This window comes from Pempheris klunzingeri, chromosome 3 (genome assembly GCF_042242105.1).
Source record: "Pempheris klunzingeri isolate RE-2024b chromosome 3, fPemKlu1.hap1, whole genome shotgun sequence".
NCBI lineage: Eukaryota > Metazoa > Chordata > Actinopteri > Acropomatiformes > Pempheridae > Pempheris > Pempheris klunzingeri.
Window position 1 is genome coordinate 17,809,910 of NC_092014.1, and position 12,437 is coordinate 17,822,346.

Below are 12,437 nucleotides of genomic sequence, written 5' to 3' on the forward strand. Positions count from 1 at the left end.
CCCATGTGCTTCGTCCTCATTGGCTGGACTGGATGAAGGGGGCGGGAGCGTCAGGTGAACTGGAAACACCTGTGGGCCAGAGTGGAGGGAGGCTTTGTTCTCCTGGTGTCATTCTGGTTTTGTTTGGTGTCGTGTACTCGGAGGAAAAGGCTCTGTTGCAGTGTTGAAGGTTTATGAGTTAGAAAGTGTCTCTGCTTGGCCGGTTGTCATGGAAACTGGACCCATTGGAGCAGCAGGAGGCCGGGACCCCGGGGATCAGCAGGTGTCATCTCCAACCAGGTAAAGCCACATTTCAGTTTGGTTCAGCCGGACAGGACGTGACTGGTGTCAAACTATTCACTTCTTCTCAGCAGCGTTGCCCTCTTTTGGTTCCTGCTGAAGAAATAAATCTTTAAACTGACCTCAGATCAAAGTTTTATTCTTTAAAAATTTAAAGTCCTCTCTTAAAATGTCTGGACTCTTTGTTGGGGACTACTTTCAGCAGTGGATTCATACATGTTTGGTGCACTAGATACTAAGACATTTGTACTAGTTTATCGGTAAAATCAGCTCAATGCTGGTTTTGGTCTTTGAGCAGCAGTTGTTGAGTGATAAATACATGTAATAATATGATGAGAATCATCTTTTAATTGAATTCTGAGCAGTTTTGAGATTTGAGGCGAGACCAAAAGATTGAGAGTGAGCTGTGGTTTAACTTGCATCAGTCTGTACGGCCCTTGTGGATTTAGAAAAGTATAAATGTGATAGAAACAGGAAGCGACGGCTGCAGCTACCAGTTATTTTCATTATTGATCTTCATATGTCTTGTGTTGTCTAGCCAAATATTCACTTTACACTGTCAGGAAAAAAAGACGTGAGGCTGAAAACAGCTGTTTTTGACATGGAGGCGTGGAAATCAGTTTATTTATTGGCCAAATCAAAGTGAAATGAATTTTACTTATTAAATATTATGTGATAAATACAAACAGTTTCAGGAACAAACATAAGAATCTGATCCACAAGAGGTCTGTAGCTGCTGAATAAGGCTGAAAATCTGCATTGCTCAAGGAGAATAATAAGGTTGCAAAAAGGAAGGCTGCCATTTTTACAGGCGATTTAAGCTGAAACTTTGGACTTAACCTGGTCCACACCAGGTTAAGTTTGCAGCCTAGGTTACCATGGTGATCTCGTCTGGTTAAAAGAGAGACACCTTCATAACACTGAAAACCCTTCAGGCTTAAGGCTCAACATACCTGTCTGACCCTCTGGTCCAGTCCGCCAGAAACAAAACCAAACGGCATCAGAGCTACAATGAATATGCTTTATTTTCCTTTTACAAAAACAAAACAAAAAAATTACCATCTAGAAATACAGGTATACAGGAAATAATATGATGGGCGTATTTGCAGTTGAATGCCTGGTTGTCAACAGCCAGCTTAATAATAATAATAATAATAATAATAATAATAATAAAATAAAATAAAAATGAGTTAACTACTTGTGGATGATAAAGCTTCCAACCAAATGAAATCTCATGCAGTGCATCTTTTCCCAAAATAACCTGCGTACTAAACCTTCTCCCTGTGAGTGCTCACAGGGGAAAATCATCGGTACAAACATCATTTTGGGAAACGCAGCTGCCGAGCTCCGCTTCTCATGTAGTTAATCATACTGGAATAATGATTTTGAGCCAAACAGGTTATTATGAACGTAGACGTACACAGCGGACATGATATGAAGCACAGCGAGAAAAAAAGAAAAAAGATTTAGTGTTGAATATCTCCTTGGTGTACCTGTTCACTGTTTCAGGTCTGTAATGAAATCCTTGCCCGCTTATGTTCTTATTTAGTGTCTAAGGCACTTTTAAAGAAACATACTGTTACATTTGAGGAGAGGGGCGAAGGAGTCCGCTGTAGACAACCATCCTAATCCGTACATCCAGAAGAAAGGAAAAGACTAAACTAAGAGTGGATGGATGAATGTTGGTGCCCTGGCATGTAGTTTTCACACTGTAGTGGTTTAACTGTTGAGGCGGTGGCTGTTCAGCACAGGGCCGTACTCCAGCTTGCTAAAACGCTATTAAAGGAACTAAAATCAAACAGACAAACAAAACATTATTTTCAGACGACGGTCACCTGTGAATATTAAGTGCTTGATCAGGGCTGTCGGTGGTCTGAAGAGTCGGGCTTCAACTCACAATCATGGCACAAACCAGCCCTCGTTTGTTCTTCATTACCACGTGTCAGCGTCACATTCAAGTCACCGAGCTGCTCTGAGAGGTTTCCTGAAAAATGACCACAGAGCATCTCTGAAAAACTCAGACCGCTGTTCTCAACGTACTGTTCAAATCCCAAAGACTCCTCTGACTCTAATGTTTCTAAAAATATCAGGCCTTTCTATCCTCTTTTTAACCTTCTAGCCAGATTGGATGACACAACTCCATCAAAGCTGCGTTACAACGGACCTCGTGGTGAGTTTGTTTCGTCATCAGATTTTTAACCCGTTTCTCCATTTTCCTCTCCAGGCAGCCAGAAGTAACACGTCTCCGAGCTTGTTAAGTACAACACAAGAAAAATATCGACATGTCGTTCAGTATGAAAATATAAAACAATGAAATGTGGCGAGAATATGGACAAGTAACTAAAAATAACACTTTAATTTTGTTTCATATCGTCATAACTTGGGAAACGGGTTAAAAATCAGTTGCCAAATTAGCTTTTTTCTGAGCACTTTAAGGACTTCTCATCCATGCTGGTTTATACTGGATATTCTTTTCACCCAGGTGGTTAGAAGAGTGTTTTAGGATTTTGGAAATGCAGTCACAGCAGTGGTTAGTGTTGTTAAATGACCTTGTGGTTTTCCAAAGATCGGCAGCTTATTTTTCAGAAAAAGCAACGCTTCAGCTCAGTGACTCCAGTGTAACGACATAATACAAACTGGGGCTAGGCACAAACACTGAAATGTAGTGAGAAGGCAACTGTTGTCAGTCTGCCTCAGTTTCTAATCAAACTACACGTTTTAGCTCGGCGGTAACCATGTAGTGTCACATTGAAAACGTGGACCGAGCGCCACTTTAGTGCTTCCAGTAAGAGCTCCCTGCTGGTTTCCAGTCAAATCTTCCCATGCAGTTCTGTGCATTTTCCAGCATCTTGGCATCGATCCACAGTAGAGGACAATAAAAACCTGACAGTGTGGTCAGCAACACTAAACAGGCTGTGAGCTGTGCAGTTAAAACCCAGCTAGAATTTCCTGCACTGGACGTTGAGATGAAGCAACAGAGAAAATAAAATACCTTCTTTTTTTTTTCTTCCACAGTAACACTTTCAATTCACAGTCCGTGTTTCTTCTATTGTGTGTCCCGAGGTGTCAGCCGCTCCTGTGGTGCTGTGGTGAGAGCTGTACGTCGGGGGGGAGACTCATGCAACAACAGCAGCCACTCGACAGGCCGCCGTGACCTTGGTTTGGTTTGGGGCTTCTCCATTTTGACAGGACAGTCTGTTTGAAGAGTGGAAGGCAGGAGCGTGTCGAGTACGAGATGGTTTCTACACAACTAGTGAGTGGAACAGTTACGACGACACCAGAGTGAAGTACGTTTCCTTGTAGTCCTGCATTTCCAGTATGGAGTGCATTCACATACGTTACATAATACACGTGTGAACACCTCTCAGCCTCCGCCTACGTCACACACGCAGAGTTTCATACGTATAAAAAGCACTTTGCACCTATGCATACTTTCTCAATAAGCTGAGCAGATAACTTCACGCCTGATGGGAGGGGGAGGGGGAGGGGGGGTGTTAGGTTAGGAAGCTGAGATGATACATGGCCGACAGACGAGCCAGGACTAGCAGCTTGCCGGAGGAGAGCAGAGTAAGGCAGAATTGTCCGTTTGCCCCTGTGACTCTCCGGGGCTGGAGGCTTCACGTCAGGGGAGGGCGCTGGATTTTCCCTGCAGTGTTAACTGATAAAAAAAAAAGGGCAGAGGCGTGCTGCCCGGTGCACTCCGCCCACCTTTACCAAAAACGGCTCATCGTTCCAAATCTTCTGTCCAGTCAGTGGTTTGAAATGAATAAAGACAACGGTGATGCAGAGGATCTTCAGGGGAGAACTGGGCTCAGGTGGATGAGGTGGAGATGGGTGGTGGTGGGTGGAGGAGAGAAGAGGAGAGGGGAAAAGCGAGGAATGAGAGGGTCGCCAAGTTTATTCAGCGTTGGCGGTTTGCGTCTCGTTGAAGTCGCCGGCGCGGCTGTCGGCGTCGTCGTCTGACATGTCGACAGAGGCACCGTCCAGATTGAGGTTGCGGCGGCCCGAACGGCTTGAGGAGAAGCTGCTGACCGGACCGCCGCGTCTGGTCAGAACAAAAAGAGAAAACAAGTTTAAACCTCTGATGTCTGTGGTTAGCTTAGCATGAAAGACTACTGCGGGCATGGCCCTGTCTACAGAACCACTGACTGGACTCAGTTGGATCCTGTTTCTTTAATTTATACACAGACAGAAATGTAAAAAGGTGGAGTTACATGCAGGAACTATTTCTTGGCGACCAGCAGACAGATGCAGTAAAACTGTTAAAGAATGTGACTCGCCATGAAATCACAACTTGTTTTTACATTTCTGTTTGTGGAATCGTGGAAACCCTTTTGTGATGTATTTTTTTTATTTCTTATTTTTCTCTAAGTTTATCTGGAGGTGGTATCTGACGATCTCTGACTCCAGAGTCGTCCTCGTACCTTAGGCGGTTCTTGAGGGAGTTGACCTCCCGGGTGAGACCCTCGCTGGCCTCTGTGGCGTCATCCAGCTCCCTCTGCAGCTTCCTGCGGGAGGCGTTGGCCCTGGTGGCCTCCTCCTCGGCCTCCTCCAGCTGACGCTTCAGCTGCTTCATACGAGAGTTGGCCTTCTCCATCTGCGAGGAGGACGAACACACGGGGTGACAGATGGAGACAGTGAGAGGTCAAGTGACCGTCCTCAGTAGAAATTAATCTTTCCGTGCGTGCAGCTTTGCTCCTCGAGTCTGTACCTGCTCCTTGTACTGGTCAGCATGACGACGTTCATCCTCCACCTGCATCATCACCTCCTTCAGTTTCTTCTCCGTACGACGGACGATTTTATTGGCTGCTGCTCTCTCCCTGGAATATTAGCAGAAAAAGGTAAGACAATTAGCATCTTACTGTTTTATCCAACTTTATTTGCTAAAAAGTGCTAATTCTTCCACACTTGACTCACACTTGGTCCATCTTCCACCACTGATGAGTAAATAATGAGTATCATCATGATTTATTGATGTTGTAATGACTCATAATGAATCACGGTCACTCACTTTGCTTCCTGCTCCAGCTGCTCCTCCAGCTGCAGGATCTTGGCCTCCAGGGCAGTGATGGACGCCTTAAACTTTGACTTGACAGTCCCCTCCAGCTCTGCCAGCTTGGCTTTCAAATCCTGCATTGATAATAAGGAACAGTTACGATTGTGAGCATTAAATACGATACTTTTCATTTACTGTAAATTCCTACATGTTCAAGTGCTTTCACAGTTATGGAAATAGCAAATGTTACTTGAAGTGGGGAAAAAAGCCCAGATTCTGAACGTGATAATTTACTTTCTCATTTTATCTAACTCCTGTACGCACAAAAGCACATATTCATATATGCTGATGTGGTAAGAAACGAAATGAGACCTTGTTCTGCCGCTCCATCTGTTGCCGAGCGTTCTCACTCTTCTGTGCAGTGCTGCGCTCTCCGGCCAACTCAGCGTTCAGGCTGTCGACCTGAACAAGAGAGATGAAGGTGAGAAAAAAAAAAGATGGTTGATGAGCGAGGGAGTGATGCAGCATAAATGTTTGGGAATTTTAATGGTTAAAATTTGCCAAAGCTACTAAAAAATGTCAGTAAATGAGGATGTTTCAACGTCTTTTTTTTTTTTTGTGACCGTAAAGGAAACATCAGTTTGATAATGATGAGTCGTGTGTCATCAGTTTACCTGCGTGGTGGTTTTTCTGAGGCGGTCGTTGAGCAGCTCCATGTTGCCCTGCTCCTCCTCGAGCTCCTCCTCCAGCTGGGCGATGCGAGCCTCCAGCCTCCTCTTCTCTTCCAGCAGTGACGACCTGACACACACACACACATTTTAATTTAAACCTCTCAGAGAAAAAAAAATGTGTATATATATATATAAAAAATATGGTGACACTAACTTTCCAGAAGCACTGTTGGAGATCTCATCAGCCAGCTCATCTCTCTCCTGTTCAGCGTGTCGACGGGCTCTCTCTGACGCTGCATGATCCTGTGCAAACACACACACACACACACACACTGGGGTCGGTATGAAGAAGGTCTCGTATGATCTGAACTCCCATCCTTGGCCAGTAAATATGTTGTAGTAAAGTCTAACTGGAACAAGTCTGATAAAAAGAAATTATGTTTGCTGCTTTAATTGTCATGAATGAAAGACTTACTAGCAGCACATATCAGACAATTAGCTCTCTCTAACTCAAAGCAGTTTAAATAAGCAGTTTAAAATAAAGTCTGGACCTCCTGTAGCTGCAGGATTTCAGCTTCTAGGCTCTTGAGTTTCTTCTCATTCTCCTTGGACTGGGTGAAGATGTCGTCCCTGGAGGCTCTGGCCTCCTCCAGTTCCCTCTGATAGTCCTTCATCTGAGCCTTCACAACAGAAACGATGTGGATCAAGTCAGAGACACAGGTGGAAAAACAATAGAGTTTGTCATTATAGTTTGGTCCAAGTAACCATAGTGGCAACATGGAGGCATTTAAGTTACTTCTAAACATCTTTGTTTGTATCTCCATTGTGCATGAACGTCCTTAAACCAGATGCTCCCTAACGCCAGAGCTTGTCTGAGAATTGCCACATTTCAAGTTTCTCTCTTCAGTATCATATAAAAACCAAAAAACAACTGATCAGCATAGTTTTAGTGGTGGCACCTCAGAGACTCCATGGCATCATTATACTTCCTATTTACATGCCCCAAAGCATCATGCGAGCTGTAGTTCAAAACTTAAAGTAAGGTGATAACACAAATGTTTTTTTTGTCGACAGTGCTGATGCTCAGAATGTCAAATCAATGTGGTCCTGACATTCCCAGATAGCCGACGCTCTCCTCCGTCCACTCATACACAAATATTTGTCCTGTGTTGAAAACCTGTGAAGATTTGAAAAGCTGTTTTGTCTGATGGTGGAGCAGGTGTAAGACTCTGGTCTAGTCAGACGCTGGTAAAACTAGAGAAAAATCACTTCTATCATGTTTCAATGACTCTCCGCCATCAAAATATGTTTCTACGCACGGAACAGAGGTGTGTGTGTGTGTTTGGAGTGTGTACCTGTAGTTTTCGGAGCTGTTTAATAGCCTCGTCCCTGCCTTTGTTAGCGGCTTCGATCTGTCCCTCCACCTCGTTCAGGTCCATCTCCAGCTTCTTCTTGGAGGCAACAGCCAGCGTTCTCTGCTTCCTCTCGTCCTCCAACTCTGCCTCCATCTCACGCACCTGCAGGAGTAAAACAGCATCCAGCATGTCTGGGTAAAACACGTTTTGGAATTCTAAGATTAACGAATGTTGTAGATTAATATATTCATTTCTCAAATCGTTCCATACTCAACGTTTTGTATTTAAAGACAAATATAAAAGGAGCCGATTCATGATGGTCGTCATGCGTCTGCCCTGTGTACCTGTTTGACAAGCGCCCTCTTCTTCTCCTCCCCCTGCTCGTCTCTGGCCTGCAGGTCTCGGTCAAACTGGGCCTTCATGGCCTGCATGTTGACCTCCAGACGAAGTTTGGCATCCTCTGTGGCCTGCAGCTCGTCCTCCAGCTCCTCCAGCTGAGTTCTCATCTCCTCCACCTGCTGCTCCAGCGTCCGCTTGGACTTCTCCAGTTCATGAACCTGTAAGCAGCATCAGGAAGAGCAAGGCCATTAGCAAACAACATTAGCAAAACAAGCTGAACAAAACCAGATCGCAGGCCCTCAGTGGATTTTCAGAGAGTAATGCTTTTTGAGATTTGTTGTGTGAGTGTTGTGTACCCGATGTTAAAACTACCCCGGCTGGTCAGACTTTGCTCTGATACTAAATTAAATGAAAAAATTGCAAATTTAGCATTCAGAAGTATCATTTAAGAGGTCAAAGGTCACTCACATTCTTCCCCACATCATCCTTGGAGCTCATCAGGTCCTCCATTTCAGCACGGAGCTGCTTGTTGAACCTCTCCAGTTCCTCTTTGGCCTCCAAGGCCTCCTCTAGAGCTCTGGCCATAGACAGAGCCTTGGTGTCCTTCTCTCTGGCCTCAGCCTCCGCACGGTCGCGCTCCTCAGCATAGCGAGCCGAGATGGTTTTCTCTTCGGCCAGCAGCTGGTGTAGACAGAAAAAAAACAACTGTCCTCAGTACACCACACAATGACCACAATCTGTCATTTCTGAAACATTGTGGTAGTCCGGTGTACCTGGTCAAACTTCTTTTGCTTCTTCTCCAGGTTGGAGACGATCTGTCTCTGGTGGTCCAGGTCCACTGTCAGGTCGTCGAGCTCCTGCTGCAGTCGGTTCTTGGTCTTCTCCATCTTGTCCATGGCCATGGTCTTCTCCTCCAGGCGCTGGCTGGTCAGCTCCATGTCCTTCTGCAGTTTTCTCTTCACCTCCTCCAGGCCCTCCATTGCTCCAACATCCTCCTCTAGTTTCTTCTTTGTCTCAAACAGCTGCAGGACGGCCATTTTTTAAATCGGTGAATACATAAAAACAAGACAACATTTCAACAAGTCATCATCTTGCCCTCTTGTGGTCACTGAGATGTGCAAAGCCAGGGGAACAACGGCTAATTCGAAATAATGAGCTGTGTGATTTGTCTTTTACCAGCAATCTCAGAAGCGACTCAGCGTTTATCTGTTAAGTTTCAGTTCACTACTGAGATCCATCAGCCTCCTGACAAACAAATATTTACCAGCAGCTGCCAGGAATATGAGGAGAAGAGCTTGGACCATCATTTTATTCAGAGGCTCATTTGCCAAATAACACGCCTAAACCCTACTATGTAGTTGAATTTTTCTTACACTGAGGTGTGGCTGGATTTAGTCTACCCTCGTTGATCTACATAAAATAAATTATTAGAAGTTTGGACTGCCTCATCTGCTGTGCTTTTGCTGTTTGCCAAATGGCCATCATCAAGTTCTTCCCCCATTCAACTTGTATACCTTTGCCCTCACCCCTTGTTAATCTGAACCACACATCTTGAGCTGATTTCAGATTTTCTGGTTGCTGCAAAACCTCACAGCTTTACAGCTGTCTGCATGCTGCTCTGCACATCAACGACAGGTGTTCACAGCTGGTAAACAGCTGGAAACTTTGCCTGGGCCTTCTGTTGGCACTCAGCGGAGTATCAGCGGTACCTGAAAGGTGTGTGCGCGTCAAACCTTCAGATGTGTGTGCATGCGTTAACGACTGTACCTGAGTTTGCACCGTCTGCAGCTGTTTCTCCAGGTTGCGTCGTGCCTCCTCATCCTCCTCCTGCTGCTCCAGCAAGGTGTTCTTTTCCACCTCCAGCTGGCGGATCTGGCCGCTCAGGTTCAGCTTTTGACGCGTCTCCTCCTGCCGCAACTCCTACAAAACCGGACCATGACCAGAAATGATGATCAGACAACAGAAGCAAGGAGACATTTTGTGTATGCTCATATACAATCGATACCTTCAATGTTCTAATTAGTGAGATAAGATCACAGAGCAAAAACTGATTGGGGTTTAGGACAGCGTGTAACAGTTCTATAGGACTCAACAGCAGGTGACTTTTTCCCCAAATAAATTGTGAATTTTGCTGAGATTATGTTAAAGTAATTAAACACCTTGAACAAACAATCTTATTTGCCTGTTATAGCTCTTGCTCTGGCCGGACGACATCTTTATGTTGTTCAAGTTATTCATAGACCTTGATTTCATTCAGGTTTTTGGACTTCAGACCAAGTTATGGCGACAAATATTTGTTACCTTTTGTAACTTTTAAACTTGACAGAAAGGCTGCTGTTGATGCTGTTTTTCATACCTCTGAGTCTTGCAGTTTGCTGTTCAGTTTGTCAACTTCCTTGGTAAGTTTGACGCCCCTCTTCTCCGACTCCTCCAGCAAGGTGGTTGCATTGTCCATCTCCGACTAACAAAAGACAAACATGGTTACACAATAAACTAATCCAAAGCATGCCATGAAAATTACAAGAAAAACACAGTTGTCCTCAAAACTCTAGAGACCAAATATTTTAAAATGAAGTCGAATAATCAGGGCTCTATCCCTTCATTTTATAGCAGAACTGCTCCAAATCTTCTCTGGTGAGGGTCACTGCCTACGGAGGTGTTTACCTGGAGTTTGTGTAGGCGTTCAGCCAGCTCTCCCTTGGTCCTCTCTACCTCAGAGGCCCTGGTCATGAACTCCTGCAGCTGGGCCTCCAGTTTCTTCCGTTTGTGTTCTGACTCCATCTTTGTCTGCTGGAGATTCTTCACCTCACAGGCCATCTCTCTGTTGTCACTCTCCAGACTCTGCTTGTTCTTCTCCAGGTTTGCTTTGAACTGCGCAGGGCAAAAAAATAAAGCTTCCATGGTTTTATGTTTGTAGTTATAGACGTTTTCTGTGTAATACCATGAATTTAGACTTGGATAAATCTATCATAGAACTAATGTATACAGTATGGGCAGATGACTGCAAACAGGTACGACCCACTCACCCTCTTGGCCTGCTCCAGCTGTTCAGACAGTTCCTCCAGCGCTGTGGCGTGCCTCTGTCTCATTTCTTGGATCTGAGCATCATGGTTTTTGGCCTCCTCGTCTATGGCCTTCTTCAGTTCTGCCACCTCTTGCTCTCGCTTTGACCTGGAGTTCGGCCACAAGGAAGAAGGTTAAGAGGATAAGACACCTTCCAAGATACAATACAAAAACATCTAACGTACTTTACTTTACTTCAATTTTAAAACATTGGAAGCATAAAGTAAATTAATGGCAAATATCAAACACTGCAGTCATTTCAGTAATTTAATAATATAAAAATAAAAGCTTTTGTCCAATCCTGTTAAGCATTGCACTTCTAAAATACTGTCAGACTCACGGTGGACACCACAATACAACACGGCTGCAGACAGTTCAGAGATTCAGGAGTGTTATGCTAATAACAAACGCAGCCTCAAGCTTTAGCCACAATCAGAGATGAAGAGTGAGCTGCAGACGCCCGGTCAGCTCACTTTTTTGTAATTCCACACCATCCGATTCTTTTTTTCTTTCAAATTTGTAGTCTTCATCCCCAACTGACGTTGCCTCTAGTGACAACAGTTGAGGCAATTTATTTTTGTGCAGCTCCCTCCGCCATAAAAGGCTGTATAGTTTTGACCTGGAAATAGACTCTGAAGTCTAAAGATGGTGGAGTTCTCCGTCATCATTATTGGTAAACCAGCTCTAAACAAGCACCTTAGCTCCTGCTGGGCAGCGGTTGTATCCAGTGTGTCCTCCAGCTCCGTCTTCAGAGCCTCAAGCTCCTCACTCAGGTCCCTCTTAAGTTTCTCGGCTTTAGTTCGACACATCTTCTCCGACTCCAGATCTTCCAGAAGCTCAGCTAGCTGGGCCTGCAGCTCCCGAACCTGCTTCAAGGCGTTGTTCTTCTGGATGGTCTCCTCGTCACTCCTGATCAGAAACACAGAAGAACAGTCTTTCAGAGTAGATAATTTAACTCAGTCTTGTAATGAAAACAATGAAAATATCTCCTTCGCTCAGACCTTCAGCTGAGAGTCTTAAAGTCGATATCTTTATTTTTTAATTCTAACATCTTCGGTTTTACCATAAAAATCTATGGGGACACAATTAACTTCAACTACTTTCTGTTTTTACACTTCAACTGACCCTTCCAGATCAATTTAGCACCTGACATGTAAGTTTCTTTCAGTACTTGATCTTTCACTGAAACTTTTAGCACATTCACTTCAGCTTCACTCAGCACTCACACTTTAACTGACACTTCAGCTTCGTTCAGTGATAATATGAAATTCTTTCAACCATTTAAACTTTGTTCAGTGTGTGGTTATTCAAACTTTTATTGTCTACCTAATGTAATGATATCTACATTAAAAACTGAAATGAGGCCACCTGTGCACACAGGGTGGCAGTGTGGTGAGCTGTTCACTGCTGAAGCTGTTCACATAAGGCGTGTGTGTATGTGTGTGTTCTCCATCAGAAAATGAACACCATAATGAGACTGTTGATTTGTTTACTGCTGTAAATACAAGTGAAATTGCTGCTGGCTGCAACACTCCTGTAACAATCCTCTCTTAAGTAGAAACCCACTGATTAAATACATAGAATGCCATAATGACTCAGTCATATAATTAACACAATGCTACAGCGTTGATTAAGGCCACTAATGACTCCCACATTAAAGTAATTCTCCGTTTTCAAAACAAAGATAGGACAATTGCTCTCAAAATAGCTGCTGAATTTAGACTGAGGCACATC

General features: G+C 44.2%; 1 protein-coding gene across 1 annotated transcript in view; it reads right to left on the reverse strand.

Moving 5' to 3' along the window:
- Positions 1 to 1,036: 1,036 nt before the first annotated feature.
- The window catches only part of myh10 (myosin, heavy chain 10, non-muscle), a 55,186-nt gene continuing 43,785 nt past the window's right edge, over positions 1,037 to 12,437 (reverse strand). The window contains exons 29-45 of the mRNA XM_070828355.1: positions 11,400 to 11,612; positions 10,667 to 10,811; positions 10,305 to 10,511; positions 9,997 to 10,101; positions 9,408 to 9,560; positions 8,414 to 8,662; positions 8,109 to 8,321; positions 7,646 to 7,858; positions 7,302 to 7,463; positions 6,498 to 6,626; positions 6,161 to 6,249; positions 5,950 to 6,073; positions 5,648 to 5,737; positions 5,291 to 5,409; positions 4,991 to 5,099; positions 4,704 to 4,876; positions 1,037 to 4,324 (exon numbers count right to left, since the gene is read on the reverse strand). Coding sequence (XP_070684456.1) covers positions 4,177 to 4,324; positions 4,704 to 4,876; positions 4,991 to 5,099; positions 5,291 to 5,409; positions 5,648 to 5,737; positions 5,950 to 6,073; positions 6,161 to 6,249; positions 6,498 to 6,626; positions 7,302 to 7,463; positions 7,646 to 7,858; positions 8,109 to 8,321; positions 8,414 to 8,662; positions 9,408 to 9,560; positions 9,997 to 10,101; positions 10,305 to 10,511; positions 10,667 to 10,811; positions 11,400 to 11,612 — 2,641 coding nt within the window. The 3' untranslated portion in view covers positions 1,037 to 4,176. The remainder of the gene's footprint in view (positions 4,325 to 4,703; positions 4,877 to 4,990; positions 5,100 to 5,290; positions 5,410 to 5,647; positions 5,738 to 5,949; positions 6,074 to 6,160; positions 6,250 to 6,497; positions 6,627 to 7,301; positions 7,464 to 7,645; positions 7,859 to 8,108; positions 8,322 to 8,413; positions 8,663 to 9,407; positions 9,561 to 9,996; positions 10,102 to 10,304; positions 10,512 to 10,666; positions 10,812 to 11,399; positions 11,613 to 12,437) is intronic.